The following is a 22766-nucleotide window of genomic DNA, read 5'->3' as shown; positions in this document are numbered from 1 at the left end:
AATTTCTCTAAATATTATTCCCATAGAGGCACTAGTTAAGGACTTTAAATGACAACTGTTTAGGAAAGTTTGTGCAATAAAGTGTATTGAAAATTGAAAACTTTGACATTTTTAAAGCAAAATTGCTTAATTTAGGATGCTTAAAGAATGACCCGAAGACACTCGTTAATAAAACCCTTTCTCAAAATATTATCCCCGTAAAGGCAATTAAAGTATTGAAAATTATGGTATACATTCATGGGACGATTAAAGTGGACAAATGTTGTGACCACTCCTACTGACTTTAAAAGATACATATGTGTATCTTGAAAAAAAAAGTATGAGTTATCTTCTCTAAACCTACCAGTTGTCCTGGTCATGCTTTTGATAGTAATTTTGATACCTACTACTATAGAGTTAGTTTGATAATGAGTTAACTACATATTCGACTAACTCTGCTATAATGCCCCAATACAAGAATTAATTTGAGATTGATGGTGCTAGAAGTACAAGATAACTCACAAAACCTCTTACTAGTTTGAAAGTTAAACAAAATTCATTCATTCAACATTTTTTTCTCACCTCTTCAGCTGTTGCTTTTTTCTTCTCTTGAACAAAACAAAGTGATCATGTGCTCTCCACCAAATCCAATATGCATGAGTTCTTCGAGTAACATAAAATGGAACAGAACCTCTAAATTGAATTTAGTCCCCAAGTTATCAGTATAATGATTGCTATGAAGATTATGCACCAAAGATACTAGGCTCGATGACTGAGTTCCAAACTAACTTTGCTTTGATTTCTTTGTTAGAAGAACTGTTTCTTCTTTATCACCTGATTCAAATTTTGTTGGATGGATTGTTTCTTCATCGTCATTGGATTGAAAATCTGATGAAGAAACAATTTCTTCTTCATCATTGGATCGAAAATCCAATGAAGATGCCGTTTCTTCTTCATCATGGGATTTAGAAATCGTTAAAGAAACAGTTTCTTTTTGATAAATCCAGCGAAACCCACACTCTTTTATCTCTACTTCATCAAATGGAGTTTCATCAATAAAGAATGTAAATGTAGCCGTTGGATTGTTCAAATCAGTACTAATGGCTTTTGTTTGTTCAACTGCATCCATTATCTGCTTGCAACTTTGTGGATCATACCATAAAAGCAAATGATCTGACATCATGTCAATTGACGTATCGTTGTCAAGAAAAATGAATTTATGGAAGGTACCTGAACTTGTTATACAGATCCTTTCACCTGAACTATTGTCCAAGTAGCACTCCCATCCAACACGTACACCAATTTCCATATGGCCTTGAGAAAGAACCAAGTAGTAGGCAAAACCCGATAAATTTGAAGGAAGCTCAAGAGTGACAGAAACTTGTGTGGAAGTGTAATGGAACCAGTTTTCCATGCCAGGCAAAGAAGGTAAGAAATCCCAAAGAATATCATTGTCGTCATAATACAAAGATGCATCTTCATTTTCTGAATTTTGTCGGGCTACAAATTCAATCCCATCCATAGCATCTTTCAAAACTGTTTGGTATGAATGTGAATCCATATTTTTGCAGTTAAGGAGCGAGATACAACAAATATTGGGTTCGTCATATGGTTCACGCGTTGAGCTCAACACTTCCTCAAGATAATCACAATTCCAGACAACCAAAATTGGAATGAACTGTGAAAGTGCCGGAATAGATTGAAGCTGTGTACAATAATGAATTTCAACTAATTCTAGTTGGGGAAGATACTTAATGGTTTCAGGCAAGCTTTTAATGGCCAATGCAAATAGTCTTAAAGTCTGTAATGACGACAGTAAGGAGATGCTGTCTGGGATTTCAGACAATGTGGGAATAGCACTAAAGATCAAGTGTTTTACACTCAGGAAGCCAGGACTAGTAAATATTTTACCTAAGGTGATGAAAGGGTCTTGTTCACGATTCTGTTGTTTCGAAAGAAAAATATCATCTGCAAAGTTTTCAGGAAGATTCACAAGACAATCACTGATTGGAAAGATAAAGGTTTCAAGATTTTTTGCTTGCAATAATAATGATGATGGAAGTTCTTCCAAATTGAGATTGAAGCAATTCAACGCAATCAATTCACGGAGGGCTGGTGAACAAGTGTTACTGGAAATGCTCTTAAGCGACGTACACCTAGACACGTTTAAAACTTCAAGCTTTTGGAGATGGAAAATTGATGAATCAACTTCAGGCATGCTTTCACATTCATCAAGTATTATGTATTTTAGATTCGGAGAACCAGACACATTTGGACACTCTATCAGCTTTGTGGAGCCACTCAGGTCAATTTTTTCTAAATTGGGCATATTCTGTAACAAAATACAATTGATCAGAAAAGTTTGTACATTTTCTTAAATTAAATGTTTAAATGCATTTTTTGTTCTCTTATTTTGATAAAACTGCAATTTTGTTTTGACAAGATAAGTATAAATTACTTTTCAAAAAATTAAATATAAGAAAATGTTATGTTATTAAATGATTATGTATTGAGTATAAGCTCGTAAAACCCTTGCTTTAGTCCCCAAATTTTTTACTTTTTTAATTTAAACTAGTATATATGTTATATTATTATTACTAGTAATGAGATAACAATAATTTTTTTAACCTTTGGGTTGGGAAAGTTGTATTGAAAGTGTAAAACATTTAAGATTTTAAACTTCACAAATAAGATATGATTTATTTAAATAAGGTGAAGTTGAGTGTATAACAATTTATGAGCTTGAAAATTTTGAGTTCTTGTTAAGCATGACAATTTGGTCTACACAAAAATATATACATGGATCAGGCTTACCAGGACTCCATCCCAAAGTTTTTCCACAAGGCTTCCTATCAAGGAAAGCTCCACAAGCATTTCAAGACAAAAGGTTGGAGGCAGAGTTTTCAATGGATAGCCATCCCATAGAAAATATCTCAGATTTTCTGGCAATAAACCAAGACCACGTGGAAGGCTTACCGATTTAACTCCCTTTTGGTCTTGAATAGCAAGTAGTCTTAGATTTTCCATCTTTTCAAATGTGTCTGGTCTTAAATTTACAGATGTGCATTGAGTAGCATCTAAAAATATGGCTTCAACATTCTCAGATCCCTAGAAAAAAAAAATCTCAATGTTAGTATTTTTGTAGTAAGTTGCATTTTCTATATAAAAAGCATATGTCTAAGAAGGGAAGTGAGGGTTTCATTCTCTTACTCTATTATTTTTCAAAACATCATAAACTTCCTTAGGATCACATAATCTACTGCGTTGTCCGGGATTCTTAAGTGATTCTTCACGAACAATTTGTTTTCCCATTTCTTGTATCAAGTCGTGCATTTGTATGCAATTTTTATAGTCAACCCTCACAAGAGCCTTGTCTAAAAGATGACTTATCCCAATATCAGCAAAGAAACCACACTCATTTAATATTTTTGTTATGCTATTCCTTTCATGTCCTTTGAGAAAGCACGCAATGTCCAAAAATATATCTTTCTCTTTATCATCCAATTCATCATAACTCAATCTGAATATCGAATCAATTTCGTTGTTTGGAATTTTTTTCAGTTTAGCTAGTGCACAATCCCATTCAATTTCACTTTTACAACGAAGTAAAGATCCCAATACTTTCAAAGCTAAAGGGTTTCCTTTGGCATAATCAATTGCTCTTTTTGAGAGCTCAACGTATCCATCCTTAGGTGAGACTTTGTCAAAAGCATTCATGCTAAAAAGCTTAATGGAATTGCGGGAGTTCATCTTCTTAACTTCATAAATTTTGTCGATTCCTCCACTTATCAGCACATGCTTATCTCTTGTAGTCACGATGACTGTGCTACCAGATCCTAGCCAACCATGTCCCACTCCAATCAAGTTTTGAAGAAGTTCTGAATTATGTACATCATCTAGTACAATGAAAGATTTCATGCTTTTGAGTCTTCTTCTGATCATAGATGGTATTAGTTTGGGACTGTCAATATCAAGATTTTCCCTTAGTAACTTGGAAAGAAGTTTGTTGCAAGTGTAATTGATTCCATGCCTATTCGATACTTCGCTCACCTTTTCAAAGAAGCAGCTTCCTTCATATTTGAAAGAGACCCTTTGAAATATGGCACAAGCAAGGGTAGTCTTTCCTGTGCCTCCCATACCCCAAATTCCAATGATTTGAACTTGTGCTGAATCAAATTTTATTAAAGATTGAATGCTCCAATAGTTTTCATCAAGTATAAAATTACATGTAAGATCATTTGTGCATTGCTGATTTAACTTTCCTAATACAACTTTGGTAATATCTTCAATTAAGTCAGATTCAGTCCTGACATATGCAAACAATTATATGATAATTAATACATATATCATGTGAATGCCAACCAAAGTAAGAACCAAAACTTCATCTAAATCTTAAAATTAAAATATTAGGCAAAACTAACAAGATACTCAAACATTCACATGAATCACTTTCGTTTGTATGTATATTCAAAATAGACTTGTATTGAATTGGGCTTGATCCTCAAGTCTTCTTAAATTAGCCTTGTATTCTGTGGCAAAGCTCTCTAGAAGAAATTTAGCGTTGATGCATTTCATTCATGCACATATTCAGCGAATGTTTCCCTTTCCCGTTAGAAACATCTTTTACTAAATTGGTCAACAAAAAAAAAAAACATGTTTCACTAAAAATAGCAGGGAATCAATTTACCCCAAGAGTAACTCTTGTTATAACTACTCCACCTAATAACTCTAGGAAGAAATTAAATTTTTATCCTTCAAACCAATGTCAAATATTTTATTTTATATTATCTTAGCAATCGTGCATACTAAAAAATAATATAATCTGGATATGTGTAGCTATAAGATCTTATAGTCAATATTTTAATCATACATACATACGTACGTACGTACACACACAGACACACACATACATACGAATTAAAAAAAATTATTTTATGACAATTTACAAATTTTATTTGCACAATAAGAACTACACTACCCACTCTGGTTCTATTTTTTTCTTCATGTCATGTGTTTGTGATTAAGGGTGTTCGTGGTGTGGATTGGTTAGATTTTGAGTATAAAAGTTATCCGAACCACAAGATAAAAAAAGCGTATGGTTTTGATTGTTGCAGATTTTTGTGAGGCAATCAAATTTTTTGTTTCCGACATTAAAATCAACTTAAAAAGTTAAAAACAACTTATTTTCAGCAATGTTTCAAATTTCAATTTCAATTTCAATCAACAATGTTCTCATCAACATAGATCAAATTAAAAATGTAGACCGAAAAATAACTCTCTCCGATAAGAAATAGAAAAGACTAAGATTTTATTATTTTCTAAAAGTTATCATTGAGTTTCTATCTATGATTTAAGATATCTAACATAAACATATCCACAAATGCAAGTAGCATCAAATTAAAGCACATAGATACATTTTTGAAATAAAAAGTAAAGAAAAAACATGTCATTCTATAAAAGTTCATATTGAGTTTCTATGAATATTGGTTTGCGGTTGATGTGGTGATTCGGTTAGTAAAGTAAAAACCGCAAGCCGAACCAAACTACGCGGTTGAGTCAAAAAATGATCCAAATACATCTAAACCAAATGTGATTTTTTGCGGTTTCAGTTTGAGTTGGTTCGGTTTACAGTTTTCTATTAGGTTTATTCGATTTTGATCACCCCTACTTGTGATAATTGACGATAATCCCTCTCATGACTTTTCTAATAGAGAGGATAATTAGGTAGGAAAAAAAATATTTTTTTTGAATCAAGTAATTTAGTGTCTAGAAATTCACCTCTTAAAATGAATAAGCGAAAAATTTAGATTTCAAACCACAATTCATACATTTATAATGTAATGTCTCTATCAAAGAAATAATATTTTTAATCATTGTGTTCCTATATGATTAGATTTGAGAAGCGAACCATGAATTGCAACGATCTCTATAATCTTTCAATCATAAACTTTGCGACTTTGCTCCTTACTTTTTTTTTATGCCAAGTCGTTTAGTGGCTATAAATTCACCTCTTAAAGATGAATAAATGGATTGTTCGGGGTTCAACTTACCCATATATATATATATATATATACAATGATGGACAATTTTAAGCTCACGTGGACTTATTTTACTCATTTCTATTCATGCGTTCAAGTGACCTCCTTAGAATTGAAAATCAAATATAAAATTGTCCATCATTATTCTTAAAAATTGTAGTACAACTACAAGTGAATTTTTAAAACATTGGTATTCTCTCAAAAAATAAAAACATTGGTATTAATTTGATGTGTGGACTGATAAAATTTAATTTTAATGTACGCAAAGACTAAAAACCTCATGTTAAAAAAAAAGACTAAAAACCTGTATGTGGCAGAATGAAAACCAGACAAATTAGCAGCTTGAAAAAGAGCTTTCTTCCAATTTTGCATCATCTTATCACCGTTGTTCCCTTGCTTCATGTGTTTTTCCAACGCAGTACCGTAACTCCCAGTCTGCTTCCGCACGTGTGAAGGGTCAACATGGTAGAACACAGGAATAACGACAACGTTGTCATCTTCATTCTTGTTACTACACTCCATTATTTCAACCAGTTCATTCAAACACCATGTTGAAGACGCGTAGTTCTCCGAGAACACAACAAGAAAAAGAGTGGATTGTTTGATTGCTTTAACAAGTTCTGACCAAACGTCATCTCCTTTCTCGATCTTGTAGTCTATGTAGGTATGTAAATGGGTTCGGCAAAGAGCAGAGTGAAGATGGCTTGTGAAACAAGTACGAGTATCTTCGCCTCGAAAGCTGATGAAAACATCATATTTTTTCAGAGATGCGCCATGAGAGGAAGAAGAAGCCATAGTTATGTATTATGATTAATGTATTTGTGTGTTATTTCTTTCTGGTTCATAGAAAATGAAGTAGAGAGAGTCTCTTGTGAAAGCGTGTGGACCCTTCAATGATTCGTAGAAAATGAAGTGGAGAGAGTCTCTTGTGAAAGCGTGTGGACCCTTCAATGATTTTTTCTTCAATGATTTTTTCACTACGCGACGGTTAAAGATGGAAAAATGAAACACGACAGCAAGCAAGTAGGCAATTTATTTTTAAGGTGACATTTCACATGGGAAGAAGATGGAAAACTTTCCCACCATGGGAAAGTTCATTTTACCCATTAGATTAATTGAAGAGCATAATCTTATCATATATTCATAACATTAGATTATTTTTTTTATGGCTTCCTCAACCTTCTCTTCTCCAACAACATCATACACTCCCAACCTCACTATCACAATCCAATTGAAAACAAAAAAATAAATGTATACACAAATCATCATCAAACACAAACATCCAATTCTGAAAACTTATAATAATTACATTTCACTCATAATAATGTTGAACCAGATTAAAAAAATAAATAATGTTGAACCAAAGGCTCCTAAACTTTCTTTTCAGAACAACAACAAACTCAATTAATTTGTTCATGAACTATTTGATAAGGCATATTGATGGGCCCACACAAATTTGTGCAAATGGTGGGCCCAAATCAAATCTGGACCGTTTATATATTATTATTTTAATGCCAATGGTTGAGATTTGTTTGGATTTGGGAATGGGTGACCTGCTGCCACAAATGGAGAGAGTGCATGTGGGTCCCACGCGGGACCCACTCCTTGGATTAAATCTGAATTTTATATTCCAATTTTTTTGTAGATTTTGTATTGGGCTTGGGCTTGACATATGTAGAGTTATATTTTATATATGGGCTGACAAATTTAATTGTTTTGGCCCGAAAAAAAAATGAAATATTTTTCTGCATAATTTTATTTGTTTGTTGACAATTCAATTGAATTGAATATTGAAAAATCTGAAAATCAGTAGAAGTTGTTTTATTAAATTGAACGGTTGTAATTGGATTTGAATTATTTGGGAAAAATAAATGGGAGAAATTATAAGATGAATAAATTGTGTGTTATATTTGGGTAGTAAAATTGTTTTGGAAAAATTACAAGATGAAGAATTATGATGTTTTGGAAAAATAAATTGGAGAAATTATAAGATGTTTTGTTGGTATAACATAATATTAATAATGTTTATTTATACTTGTTATACCCTAATTTTGGACCTAAAAATACTTGTCCAATTCTTCTTTTCTTGCATTATAAGTCATCTGATATGTCTCTGATCGATTGCATCTTTCTCTGCATTTTATTTTCAATGTTATTTGCAAAATTCACACAAAAGGGTATTTTAGTCATTTCCTGCATTCAACTCATTTTAATCTTGGAAAATTGTTTGAGTCTTTCCTTGTTTCAATCTCATGTCAAAATTCATTTCAGAAAACATCAGTTGGGTCATTTTTTAGTCAATTTAGCCCCTAGGGGCATTTTAGTCATTTCCTATGTCAAAATTTCCTTCAGTCTTTTAAAAATTTGTTTGAGTCTGTTCATTTGGATAGAATAAGTCTTCATTTCAATTCTATGTCAAAATCCATTTTAAAATTGCATTTAAAGTCATTTCGAGTCAATTTTGCCCCTAGGGGCATTTTAGTCTTTTCATGTGTTAAAGTCCTGTTTAAATTCTAGAAATTGTCTCTGAGTCTTTTAATTCGCTTGTATAAACTCTTGCTTTAATCCCTTGTTAAAAAATCATTTTAAAATTGCATTTGAGTCGTTTTTAGTCGTTTTAGTCCCTAGGGGCGTTTTGGTCATTTCACATAAAAACTCTCGTCTGCTTCGTTGTTTTTAATCATCTCGCTTTACGTAAATTTTCAATTTACTTTTTTTAATTCAATTTTAGTTTTAATTTCCATTTTGGTCCTTGTACTTTTTGTTATTTGCATTTTAATCCCTTTTTTAAGTTTGTTAGAGTCCAAGTGCCACGTGTCCAAATGTTATTGGTCCACAAAAGTTTGTTACAAGTCAAGTCCATGTGGCATTTCCTCATTGGTCCAAGCATTCCTTTCATCCCCTATATAAGTCAAAGGTCCAAGTCAAAGTCTCACACATTCAATTATTATCACTTTTTTTTCCCACAAAAAAATACACAAAAATAACCAAAAAATTTTCCCTCTTTCTCTCTTTCCTTCCCCAACCGTAACAACTTTCTTCCTCCACCATTTCAACCACCTCTAACCAACTCCTCCACCACTCAACAACCTCTAACTAACTCCTCCACCACCCTAACAACCTTCTCTCTCTAACAACCACCACAACTAACCACCATAAACCTCCATAACCACCCATAACCACCATCACTTTCATCGACCTTCATCAATTCACAAAAAAGATCACCAATTCCAGAATTTCGTTTTCACCAATTCACAATCCTCAAGAACGGAATCCAATCGGAGCTGTTACCTCCACACCAGAACCGTCAACATCGTTCGAAATCGCGGCAATATTCAAGGTTTCGAATCAAAGTGGCATCAACAATTGTGAGTCGATCTGATTCAAAGCGTACACTCACCGTCGAGTTCCGATCGTGAAACATCGAAAGGAGGAGGAAACGGAATCGCAACTTTGATAAAGAAACGGCGAAGAGCGCAAACAGAGAAGGAAGATTCGAGTTCTGGCCGTGAGCAAGGAGGAGCCTCACAGCTTGCTTACGAAACTGAAATTGCAAGGAAGAGGTAATTGATTCTCACCTTCTTGACTTCGCATGTCCTTTCTCCGATCTGCTCATGATTTCTTCTTCTTCGTCGAAACTGAATCCGGATTCGTAATAAGCATGAAAAGCGGTTTCAAAAAATGTAAAAAAGCTTGAAAATGGACGAGTTCTTGAGACTCCGACGCGGTGGTGCAACTCCTGGCCACCACGCCGGAGTGATAAGCTTGCCGGACTGTTTTTTTTGTCTCCAACGAAGAAGAAGATATGGAGAGAGGTCTGTGTGTGTTCAACGTTTTTTTTGTCCTTGCTAGAATGGTTTTATATGATGCCAATAATTGTGTATTTGGGCTTGGGCTTTGTTTAATTTTTAGTCTCATTTTGTACTAGTTTCCTTGCTATCTTGACACCATTGTTTGCTGTTTACACTACTGTGAGTTTTAAAATCCCTACAAAAAAATTCCAAAAAATGCACGTTTGTTTTTCTTGTTACTATTGTGAATTCTTGATGACTATTAGTAGCTTTTGCATGATAAATCTTGATCAAAATATGTGGAAATGTGTTGTGTTCTTATTAATGCATTTGTGTTAGTTTTTACGTGCATTCTTGTTTAAAAATTGTCTAGGTCTTTGTAAACTTTTTCTTGTAGTAATCTTGGCCCTGTAAACCTATCTTTTGGGATGTGGTTTCATGCCAAAATTCACTTCAAGAGTATGTGTGTTTTTGTCTTGCTTTTAGTTCACTTTTTTGAAGAATTTTGTGAAGTTTTAATGTGATGTTGACCTTGAGATTTTGGTATAAAGTTGTGACATTTAGACATGTAATTTTGTGGAATAAATTTGCCTCTTAATGTGGTGTTTGCTTGCTGTTTTGGTTTAGTTCTTGAGGACCTTGTGTTTGGTAAATAATGTGAAACTCTTGTGAAATAAAAGTGCATAAAGAGCTTGAAAATCGTATAATTTTTGGCATGATAATTTCCCTTGGTTCTCATATTTGTTCCCTTGGAATGAATCACTTGAGATGTCTTAATATTGTGAGAATCTAGGTCTTGAGTTTGCTTTAGGATTATATTGAATTTCAAGTTCTTTTGTCACTTTTTACTAAAATTGTTAGTTTACTTTACTTGCAAGTTATATTTGTTTTACCATGCACTTGTCATTTTGTTTCTATATCATTGGTATTACTAACCCATTTTCATTTTATGTTTCATACATCCATAAGCATTTCATCTCCTTCTCATGTTTTTTTCCTCTATTTTCTTGCAATTTAATTTGTACCAAGACTTAGAATGTAAAGAATTAGGAGTTCTTGTAATATTTTACTTCCATGCTTTTAATTTCTTGGCAAAGAGGCCATAGAATGTATCTAGGGTGTGATGTAAAGGACAATGGACTCTAATGATGTACACCGACACAAGCACCGACACATGCACACACATCACTTTAGATATAGTTAGAATATGCATGTTTAGATGTATGTTTAGGATTGTATGTTTAGATGAATGTTTAGGCTTTATACTTAGAAAAATCAATTTTCCAAAAAATGTGAACAACATCACTCAAATTATTTTCAAAATAAACCTTGGGACCAAAATCCCATTGTAATTTTCCCTTTTATTTTCTTAATCAAAATCCAATGAAAATAATCATACTTAGACCATATTTTGCAAATGACTAATTCCACCTCACAATTTCATAATCTCATGCCCTTGAGGCCCCTTTCTATTCTTCAAATTCCATTTTCAAACTTAAAATCAACCAACAAAAACAAAAACATTTTTTGAGAGAGAACTACGGTGGATTTGATCCCTTAAACGGGTACGTAGGCAAGGAACAAAATTCCTTCAATTCAACTAAAATAAAAATCCAAAAACATTCTTCTCCCTCCAATTCTTCACTTAGAAATTCTTAGGTTTAAACAAACACTTTCAAAATAGCATTTAAAAATAAAGCGCGCGCGTAGAAATTAAAGACGGTTCCTATAGGATACTATAGTCGCTATGGGTGCCTAACACCTTCCCGTAGCGAAAACAACTCCCGGACCTCGATTCTCAAGGGTTTTGCTTACTTTTTCCCTTCCCAAGAAAAAATAAGATATCACCGGTTTAAAAGGTTCAAACGTAATCAATGTTTGACACCCGAAAACCAAGATAAAACAATACTGTGAGTCAATCACTACCAAAAAAATATTGTAAGTCAATGATGAATGATTGAATTATGAGAAATTATGGTATCAGAAATTAAACATTGGAGTATTATAAATTGTACAATTAATAGAAGGAAATTATGTAGAAAGTAAACTATATTAATAATATTAAGATGTAACATTGAATTAACAAATAAGGAGATATTATTTTATTTGGAAATTAATATTTTTGTATGTTATCGAAAGAAATATTAGTCGACAATTTTTATACTAAAAAAAGTAAACTATAAGAGTTAATAGAAAGATAAAATGTCCGAAAAAAAAAAGCAATGACAGGTGAGCACGACCGTGCTTTGTAATGACATGGTCGTGCTTAAAGTGACTGGAGTTGGATTTGAAAAGTAGTGCAAGGTTCGCACGGCCGTGCTGTAAATAGGCACGGTCGTGCCTTAAACCACTGGTTCTTGCCTTGAAATTGTTATGGGACAGACGCACGCCCGTGCGTGTAATAACACGGTCGTGTGAGAAAGACAGAAAGTGGCTGGTGTTTTGTCTGCAATAGTTGCACGACCGTGCTTGAATTAGACACGGTCGTGTGTGTATCATTAGTCAAATAAAAATGTGCACAACATACCAGAGCATGGCAATTACTAGCACGAGCCATGTGTTCTGTTAACATGCAAACAAGTTCAGAGCTAATATAATTTACAACATAATTATATTTGGATCATTGTTCACACAAAGCATTAAAGTTTATCATTCTGGACCGGGTGGAGGATAATGGAAGTTGAGTCGCTGCATCATTTCTGCAAGCATTCGTTTGATGCATGCAACCTCATCATACGTCCTGTCAGCCTTCGCCTCCATTCTTCGACGCCAATCATCATTTCCGTCTTTCATTCCAGTCGCAGGTTGTTGCTCCTCCCGGTAATCACCCATTTCTTCATCTCTGCCAGCCTGCTCTTTAGGTACCTATGAATCTAAATCCATATAAAGCCAATTTGCTGGATTTGTTACGTCAGTTCTCGATGGATCTGGCAACAAGATTGAATCTTCGTCGAATACCAGCAATATAAATGTCTTGTTCTCCCCATCTAGATCCCTTACCATATGTATATTTTTACAGAAATCGATATCAATGGCATAGTTCCCATCAATGCCAATTTCTTGTGTTGCATTTCTCGCTCCCAGCTTCCATGCAATGAAACTTACCAATCCCCCTGCCACTATCTTACCTTTTGGTTGTGCCGCCACATATGCCAAATGGTCTAATAGGTAGTAGCCAGTGTTTACGGGACATTTGTTAACCATGGCCCATAAAAGGAATAGCTCATCAGACCTCACAGTTGCAGTTTCCGGCCTACCGAAAATGGTGCAGGCCATAACTCTATGCAAGTATTTGAAAACAGGGTTATGTATCATGCTGGCCTTGGCAGTTTTGCTTTTAAAACGGTTCCGGCCAGTTATTTTAAACCAAAACTCCTGTTTGTCAAAACGTCGATGCTTTTTATCATGAATGACCCCCGTGCTTTCGAAGCCCATTATGTCATTAAATTGAGTGAGGGACATGTTATATTCCACGTTGCCCAAACTAAATGAAACGGTGTGGTTTGGGTTTTTGTAATTGTCTGTATCATGAACAAAAGAGATGGTACTTAAAAATTCAAGTGTACTAGTTTCGAAGGCGAAGTGTGTCTCGCCTACGAAATCTTTCCAGCCTACATTACTAATCATTGTCATGACATTGTCCTCTATACCCAATGCCTGTAGAGCGGCTGAATCGGGGTACCTATTGGGTACAATGTCTCTGTTCACAAGCATATTGTACCTTACCTTTTCAGATTTGTCAAGAATAAGTCCCCTCTCATTGAGTCTACCCTGTTTCTGCGTTCCGGAAGAAGTGCTGCCAACATGAACACCCTTTCCTTTAGAAGCCATTTTTTTGAAATTTCTGTTCCTGTCGCAAACAAAAAGTAGTAACAATTTGTATACATTAATTGTACACCCACATATGGCAGTACTAGTAACAACAATCAAAAAAGCCCCTTTTCTTTTGACTAGGGTTAAGGTTTTGGGTACATTTACATTTACATAGAAACACAAGATTCATAAGCAGCAAAAAAAAAAATGAAATAGTAGTATTTAACATTTGTTGATAACAATTAATCAGAAGCCCCATTTCCATATAAGAAACAAACAGGAGTAACAATACCCACCAATCAGAAACTCATTCCTAATAAGAATAATGAAAGCAAAAAGAACCTAACAATCTCTATCAATGTAGTGTTTCAACATTCAATAAAAAGCAACCAACTGCATGAAATTAAGTAAAAGGAAAGAAAGAAATGGAGGTTAATTACCTAATAGTGAGTGTAGATTTCGAAAGGGGAAAACCTAAGGTTGATGATGGTGATGATTTCTGGCGCTGCAGGAGGAAGAAGAAGAAGGAATTATAATAAGAAGGAAGTAAAAGAAGAAGATTGAGGTAGGAGACACGTTTAAATGTTTTGGTGAGTTGGTGGAATTGTGGGTTGTTGACAAATCATTAATAATCATTAATATGAAAATGATTATCATAAATGAAAACAAATCATTAGTATGAAAATCATTAAAACATAATTGATAAATGATTAAAAATAAGGGATGCACATTTAATTATGAAACGTTTCGAACACGACCGTGTGTAAGTATGACACGGTCGTGTGTATTTGTACTGGACTAAAAAAAAGGGAATTAATGGACAAAAAAAGTGGTTGTAGGGACTTGAACCCAAACCCTCAAACTTGCAAGGTTGCAAGGACAAATCTGTAACAATTAAGCCACATGGGGCGCGTTCGTTAAGTAAACAAGTTCACTTGTATATAATTGAGATTTTTTAAATTTCCACAATTTTGTTTCTTCTATTAGGATTGGACTTTATTTGATATTCATTTTCAAATTCATCATTTTTCTAATTTTCACAATTATTTTTATTCTATTTGGGTTGGATTTTATTTGATCTTCTTTTTAAAATTCATCATAGTAAGTTATAAGTGAGATTCGTTTATTAGACATGTCAAGTCAGTGTAATGTTCCAGAAACATGCTAGTAATTGATAGATCTCTGGCAAGTGCACCAAATACTATCGAAGTAGTAAAAATATCGATCCCACGAGGACTGTTTTTAACTTCAATAATTCAATTTCGTTATATAATTAGGATGTATAAAATTTATTTTGTTTTGCCACTAGGCAGTAGATTTGGTTTGATTTTAATTAAATCAAGAAACAGAAAATAAAGATTTGTTAAGAAAATATGAGAGAAAGATGAGATCAGATCCGTCGAATCCTCTAAGTTCCCCTAATTGGTCTACTGCACCTATTTGTTATGAACCCTCTTCTAGTTTACGATGATTAACAAATTAGCCCTAATCAATCCCTTGAGTTAGGACCCTCTTCTTAAACTACAGCCCCTAATTCCTTAGGTGGTCTAATAATTCTTGAAGGTTTTACCGAATGTTAACCTATTATCACTAACAAACGATTATCTATTCCTAGACTAACCCTGTTTATTAGAACAATTCAATTAGGTATAAGTTGAAAGCCATGGTTAGTGGTCATTCATTCTCACGAAATCAAGTTATATGTGATCAAGATATAAAAAGCATTAAGAACAATTGAATTGAATAAACTAGAATTGAATTCATAAACAAAATAGAGTTTCACAGCAACATGTGTCAATTAGGGTTACAAAGATTCATCTCGGATCTAATCTCTAAGAGATTTAGCTACTCATAATCGAGTTTACAAATAGCATAATCAATGAAATAATTAAAACATACATGAATTGGTAAAAGGTTGAAGAAATCGCCCTTCTAGCCGTCTCCGATGTCTCAAAATTGCACTTTGCTCTCCAAAATCGTAACCCTTGTTCTTCAGATTGAGTGCAGTATTTATAGAAGTCATGGGCCTGACCCATCAAAATCGCGCCGCGCCTTGTATTATGGCGTGCCGCGATTTCCTCTTTACAGGAAGTGTGTAATTTTGCTTCAAAAATCGCAGCACGGCTTGAAATTGGCGTGGCACGATTTCCTTCGAACAGACTTCAAATTTTAAGCTTTTTGCACTCCAGAACAGTATAAATTGCATGAGAACTCTATCAAAATTTCACAATAAGTCCCTAATATTACGTAATGACAGGATGTCATCACAACCCCAAACTTAAACCATTCCTTGTCCTCAAGGAATTTGCTTGCAACAGTGACAAACGACAGTAAAATAACAGTTACCTGACAAAACGATAGTACCCAAAAGTTCATTCTCCTTCTAGCTAAAGATGAGCTAGTTTGACTTGTTCTCATCCACCAGTTCACAACTCCACGCATTCAAATTGAAATAGGGTTCTACCAGTCGACATGCAGGTCTACATATTACCATACGCTTGAAAAGTTTCTAAACATCAATCAAAGTCAATATCATTACACACTTTTGAGGTCTTTAGGGTTATAACGGGGCTTAGGTGAAAGGTGGGATATATTTGGATAAGTAGGCTACACAAAATTTGAGTTAGGCATTCCTACGGAAGTTAAAGCACAAAATTCAATCCTTCATTCATTCACCTTGTGGAAATACAATCAATGCAAAGGTACTAGAGAATATTTTTAACATTTAGGGACAATCGAGTTTGAAGTTACTCGGATTTTCAATGTTTTGTCCCTTTTTCATCATTCAATTTCTTTTTTTTTTTTGATACACCATTTTTATGTGTATATTTTGCATGACAATCTCATATTTCTTTCATTTTTTGTTCTCTTATTCTCTAGTACCCCCACCCCAAACTTAGTTGGTTGCAAATTCCAATAGCAACCCCAAACTTAATCTTTAGCAACATTCTACAATGCCTTAACTCAGAAATTCATTAAGGGACAAGTCCTAAAAGTCTCTAGGCTTGTAATGTAGTTTGTCACCGAACAAAAAGTTCTAATCCTACCGGCTCACAATTGGTTAAGAAAGGATAAATTCAACAAATTAAAACAGGGTAGGCTTCAAAAAGGCTCACAGGACCAAGCACTTTTGCCTCAGTGTGTAATTGACAAAGACCAATCAATAATAGAGAAACAATGCAAGTTCTAGAAATGTAGTTGCATGGAAAACTAATCTAAATATAAGTAAATTGAAAAACAAGATTTGGCAATGAACCTTATGGCTGAGATTTCTGGGAGTATGTGACTACCTAGCAACGCCGTACACTTCGCCTTTGAATCAAGTCACCCCTCCTTTAGAACTTTTGGAATACCGTTTCATCAAATAACTGTTACTAAACTGGAATAGTCACATGAAACAAAACAAATTCATTAATAAAACAAGTGCAGGAGCAATTACAATAGGGAAATAAGTTCAATGGACTTCGACATTAAAAAGAAAATAAAGAAAATACATCAAAAAGAAAATAACTGAAAAATAAAATACAAAGCAGAAAATGCTAATCCATCAGTAGATCAGCCCATGTTCACATCATCATCTGAGTGTCCAGCCCCCGGTGTCCTCAACCCTTCAAAGATGCCATCCCCTTGATCTTGCTTGGTGGCATTGAAATCGTCAGTGATTTCCCTCCTCAGTTTCTCAACCCAACACTCCTCCGGCGGTTGAACATTCAGCCATTCATTAAGGGCTTCAGGGCTGAAATCAATTATCTTTCCCCAAACAAAAGATTGAAAGGGTGTATCGGAAACCCGTGCATTTGCAAAGAATTCGACGATCACGGTTTTGTTGTTCGCTTCATCGATCATCTCATTCAACTTCGTCCACCCCCTCCTTCTTAATTCAGATTCAAAGAAAGGATATTTCACTAGCTTTGTGAAATCAAACTTCCTCTCCCCTATTACTTCGAAACTCTTCATAGATTGATGGAACTCTTGGGCGTGGTCATTGATGAAATGGATGGCGTTTTCGGGTGGTTTGGATGCGGCACGTGGACGTTTGGATTTGCTTGTGGATGGCTTGGGGTTGGTGGCTTTCTTTGAGCGGGTGTTTCTTTGGTTGGAGGCCATTTGTGGTTTGGGAAGATGGTGAATGGGAAGTTTTGTGAAGTTTGGGAAAGTTTTGAATGATTGTGGTTTGATGGTGTTTTGGATTGATGAATTTGTGATTGGAATGTTGGTTTGATGATGGTTAGGAAGTGAATAAAGAGATGAAAATGAGGAGAATTCGTGAATGGAAGTTTAGGGAAGTTTTGGTAGAGAAAGGTAGGAAGAATGGAATGGGAAAAATGGTGGAAAAGCTGGGTTTTTATAGACTGGTAGGCAAAATCGCGGCACGCCATATAACAAGGCGCAGCGCGATTTTGATCAAACAGGGAGCATGCTTTGCTTCCTCAGGCCAAAAATTTTGTTTTCTTGAAAAATGCCTGAGTTCATTGAATTTTTGAAAAACTTTTGAGGAAAGAATCATGCAAGACATCAGTACCTTGCATGATTTTCTTTGCAGGAGGTATACTTGAACAAATTTTTTAAAACTTTCCTGCCTTGTATTAAAAAGAAAAGAAAAATATTTTTGTATTTTTGTATTTGAAAGCAATAAAATCATACCTGAAAAATAAATAGTGGGTTGCCTCCCACCAAGCGCTTTCTTTTACGTCATTGAGCTTGACGCTTCAACCACTGTTAGGGTGGCAAATATGTCAGAAAGAACACATCATCCTTCTTCTTCCTCTTGTTTGGTAGGAATTCCATGAATTTGTAGCAAAGAAGTAGATGCTCCCATGCTCTCAGTGTTAAACCTTTAGAGTTTAAGCTCTCCCACCGTAAAGAAGGGCGTGCATCCATCTGCACACGAGTGATTTCCTCAACCTCCGTTGGTTCAGACTTCGGGAAAATGTCAACGCTCCTTACTTTGGGATTTTCTTCCACAACAACCTTGTGACATTCAGTCTCCATCTGAACTAGCTTCCTCTGAGACTCATGTGCTTTCTCAACAAGATCACCACACTGAACATCAAACTTCTCAAATGAAACTTGATTTGACACCAAGAAATCATCTAAAATATTCTGAAGTTGAGTATTGTAATCGATGTTGATCACCTCTTTCTTCCCTTCACCATCACTACCTGGTTGATTCGCCTCATAACGACCACAACTCGAGATTTTGTTGTCCAAAATTTTGATCTTAAAAGATAGCATATATTTTTCATACTGCAACTTAGCAATCTCTTCTGTGTCATAGAGGAGTAACCTGTCTATCATAGCTGCAAAACTTGGATAAACTTTTCAGTAGCACAGTACAATGAGAAGAAAACAAAGAGCATAATATTTTTTTTTTTTTTTTTTTATAAATATATATACAAAAATATAAAAGACAGAAATCCTAAATAATAACGTACTTGCCTTGTTGAAATGACTCAACAGTCCCCGGCAGCGGCGCCAAAAACTTGATAGATCTCTGGCAAGTGCACCAAATACTATCGAAGTAGTAAAAATATCGATCCCACGAGGACTGTTTTTAACTTCAATAATTCAATTTCGTTATATAATTAGGATGTATAAAATTTATTTTGTTTTGCCACTAGGCAGTAGATTTGGTTTGATTTTAATTAAATCAAGAAACAGAAAATAAAGATTTGTTAAGAAAATATGAGAGAAAGATGAGATCAGATCCGTCGAATCCTCTAAGTTCCCCTAATTGGTCTACTGCACCTATTTGTTATGAACCCTCTTCTAGTTTACGATGATTAACAAATTAGCCCTAATCAATCCCTTGAGTTAGGACCCTCTTCTTAAACTACAGCCCCTAATTCCTTAGGTGGTCTAATAATTCTTGAAGGTTTTACCGAACGTTAACCTATTATCACTAACAAACGATTATCTATTCCTAGACTAACCCTGTTTATTAGAACAATTCAATTAGGTATAAGTTGAAAGCCATGGTCAGTGGTCATTCATTCTCACGAAATCAAGTTATATGTGATCAAGATATAAAAAGCATTAAGAACAATTGAATTGAATAAACTAGAATTGAATTCATAAACAAAATAGAGTTTCACAGCAACATGTGTCAATTAGGGTTACAAAGATTCATCTCGGATCTAATCTCTAAGAGATTTAGCTACTCATAATCGAGTTTACAAATAGCATAATCAATGAAATAATTAAAACATACATGAATTGGTAAAAGGTTGAAGAAATCGCCCTTCTAGCCGTCTCCGATGTCTCAAAATCGCACTTTGCTCTCCAAAATCGTAACCCTTGTTCTTCAGATTGAGTGCAGTATTTATAGAAGTCATGGGCCTGACCCATCAAAATCGCGCCGCGCCTTGTATTATGGCGTGCCGCGATTTCCTCTTTACAGGAAGTGTGTAATTTTGCTTCAAAAATCGCAGCACGGCTTGAAATTGGCGTGGCACGATTTCCTTCGAACAGACTTCAAATTTTAAGCTTTTTGCACTCCAGAACAGTATAAATTGCATGAGAACTCTATCAAAATGTCACAATAAGTCCCTAATATTACGTAATGACAGGATGTCATCAGTAATAGTTTGGAAAACGATGCTTTGAGACACTTATACACGTTAACGAAAATTTAATTTTCTGTCATACTGTGTTTATAACTTATGGACATGTCAGAAGCTCTAATAACAGTTTCAATTGCATGTCATACTGTGTCATAAATGATTAAATGCTTAAAAAAAGGAATGCACTTTTAATTATGACACGTTTCGGGCACGACCGTGTGTAATAATGACACGGTCGTGTTTAGTTGAAGTGGCCTAAGAAAAAGGGAATTAATGGAAAAAAAAAAGTGGTTGTGGGGACTCGAACCCAAACCATCAAACTTGCAAGGACACATTCGTACCGTAACCATTAAGCCACATGGGGCGCGTTTGTCAAGTAAACAAGTTCACATGTATATAAGTGAAATTATTTTCAATTATTTTAAAGGCATGGTCGTGTTGTATATTGACATGGTCGTGCTGACATGTAAACTGAAAGGCACGGTCGTGTGTATACGTAACACGACCGTGCAAGAGTATATTGTTATGTTTTAATCAAAGTTTTTAATACCATATTTTAAAAATGCAAAACAACAATGTCTCATACAGGCATGTTCCCTTCCAATGATAGTAAGTTTAAGAGACTTACAGTGTTCAAAGTACACAATAGCTATATAATTTTTGTTTTTTAATGGATTTTATTGTAATATCTTAAGATTAAAGCCTAAAAAAGCCTAATTACAAATAAAATGATTAAAACATAAATGATTAAATCATTTATATGAGGGTTTAATAAGTTTTTGGTCCATATAAATATAGTCTAGTATTCTCTGAAGTACTTTAGGTCAAAGAATAATGTCATTGCGGTTAGAGTTGTAAGTTGCTTCATTAGCCGGTGAACTATCTTCTTATTAATGATTAAATAATGTAGTATTATGTTATTTAAATTTTAATGTGTATAAAAAATAGTTGTGTATAAAATATCTTGATTGATTAATTACCATCTGTCAACAGTGTTACAGATGCAAGCTAGGGTAATCGATAACAAGAGTTTGAGTAGTCAATGAATGTTCATCCAAGTACTTTGACTCGAAGATTCTTCTAGTTAGGGTAAGAGTTTCTAGTTTGATCGGTCTTGGTGACATCTTTGAACTAGTTTAGGTAGAGGAATCATGCAGTTAAGGCGTGAGTTTAATTCGAACACTATGGTCGTTAGGGTTAGAGTTGTCGGCAAGATAGGTTGGTGAATAGTTTGATTAGGCATTAAACATTCATCAAAATACTTATCGTATATTATTCTACTTGTCGGGGTAAGAGTTGTGAGTTTGATCAGTCGTTCAGACATTGATGAAGTAGTTTAGGAAAAAGTTAATTGTCATTACTATGAGAGTTACAAGCTTGATTAGTCGGTCAATATTTTGATTAGTTATTGAACAGTTATCCAAGTAATCTTTATAGTAGTGTAGGTCTAAGAAAATTGTCATTAGGGTGAGAGTTACAAGCTTGACTAGTCGATAAAGTGTTTGATTAGTCATTGAACTTTGATCCAAGTACTTTGACTCCAAGATTATTTTAGGTTAACCTAAAAATCTTGAGTTTGATTAGTCGTTAAGAAGTCTTTGTAGTAGTTTAGGTCAAAGAATCTTGTCATTAGGGTTAGAATTGTCATTAGGGTTAGAGTTGTAAGCATGATTAGTCGATAAATAGTTTGATTAGCCGTTGAACATTCATCCAACTACTTTGACTACAAGATTCATCACCCGTTTTGAGGTCTTTGTAGTAGTTTAGGTCAAAGAATATTGTCATTAGGGTTGGAGTTGTGAGATTGGTTAGAGTTGTAAGCATGATTAGTCGATAAATAGTTTGATTAGCCGTTGAACATTCATCCAACTACTTTGACTACAAGATTCATCACCCGTTTTGAGGTCTTTGTAGTAGTTTAGGTCAAAGAATATTGTCATTAGGGTTGGAGTTGTGAGATTGGTTAGAGTTGTAAGCATGATTAGTCGATAAATAGTTTGATTAGCCGTTGAACATTCATCCAACTACTTTGACTACAAGATTCATCACCCGTTTTGAGGTCTTTGTAGTAGTTTAGGTCAAAGAATATTGTCATTAGGGTTGGAGTTGTGAGTTTCATCACTCGTTTTGTGGTCTTTCTACTAGGGTTGGAATTTATTTGTTCTTCCTTTTCAAAATCATAATTTTTATAATTTTCACAATTTTGTTCCTTTTACTAAGGTTTGACTTTATTTTATCTTCCTTTTCAAATTCATCATTTTTTTTTAAATTTCCACAATTTTGTTTGTTCTATTAGGAATGGACTTTATTTGATATTCATTTTCAAATTCATCATTTTTCTAATTTTCACAATTATTTTTCTTCTATTTGGGTTGGATTTTATTTGATCTTCTTTTTAAAATTCATCATAGTAAGTTATAAGTGAGATTCGTTTATTAGACATGTCAAGTCAGTCTATCTGTGTAATGTTCCAGAAACATGCTAGTAATAGTTTGGAAAACGATGCTTTGAGACACTTATACACGTTAACGAAAATTTAATTTTCTGTCATACCGTGTTTATAACTTATGGACATGTTAGAA

General features: G+C 34.3%; 2 protein-coding genes across 2 annotated transcripts; both read right to left on the bottom strand.

The window, feature by feature from the left end:
• Positions 1–213: 213 nt before the first annotated feature.
• LOC146898301 (TMV resistance protein N-like) lies at positions 214–6917 on the bottom strand. Its single transcript, XM_085732058.1, has 4 exons — positions 6322–6917; positions 3190–4285; positions 2794–3087; positions 214–2311 (listed from the first exon to the last, which is right to left on the bottom strand). Exons 1-4 carry the CDS (start codon positions 6810–6812, stop codon positions 764–766), a joined length of 3429 nt encoding a protein of 1142 aa, XP_085588184.1. The 5' UTR covers positions 6813–6917; the 3' UTR covers positions 214–763.
• A 5756-nt stretch (positions 6918–12673) lies between these two features.
• LOC146898300 (uncharacterized) lies at positions 12674–13639 on the bottom strand. Its single transcript, XM_085736538.1, has one exon. It carries the CDS (start codon positions 13637–13639, stop codon positions 12674–12676), a length of 966 nt encoding a protein of 321 aa, XP_085592664.1.
• Between the last annotated feature and the right edge of the window lie 9127 nt (positions 13640–22766).

Source organism: Medicago sativa, chromosome 8 (genome assembly GCF_051527215.1).
Source record: "Medicago sativa cultivar Bolivia chromosome 8, Bolivia_mono, whole genome shotgun sequence".
Taxonomy (NCBI): Eukaryota; Viridiplantae; Streptophyta; class Magnoliopsida; order Fabales; family Fabaceae; genus Medicago; species Medicago sativa.
Note: the sequence above shows the minus strand (reverse complement) of the source record. Positions and strands in the feature narration are given on the sequence as shown.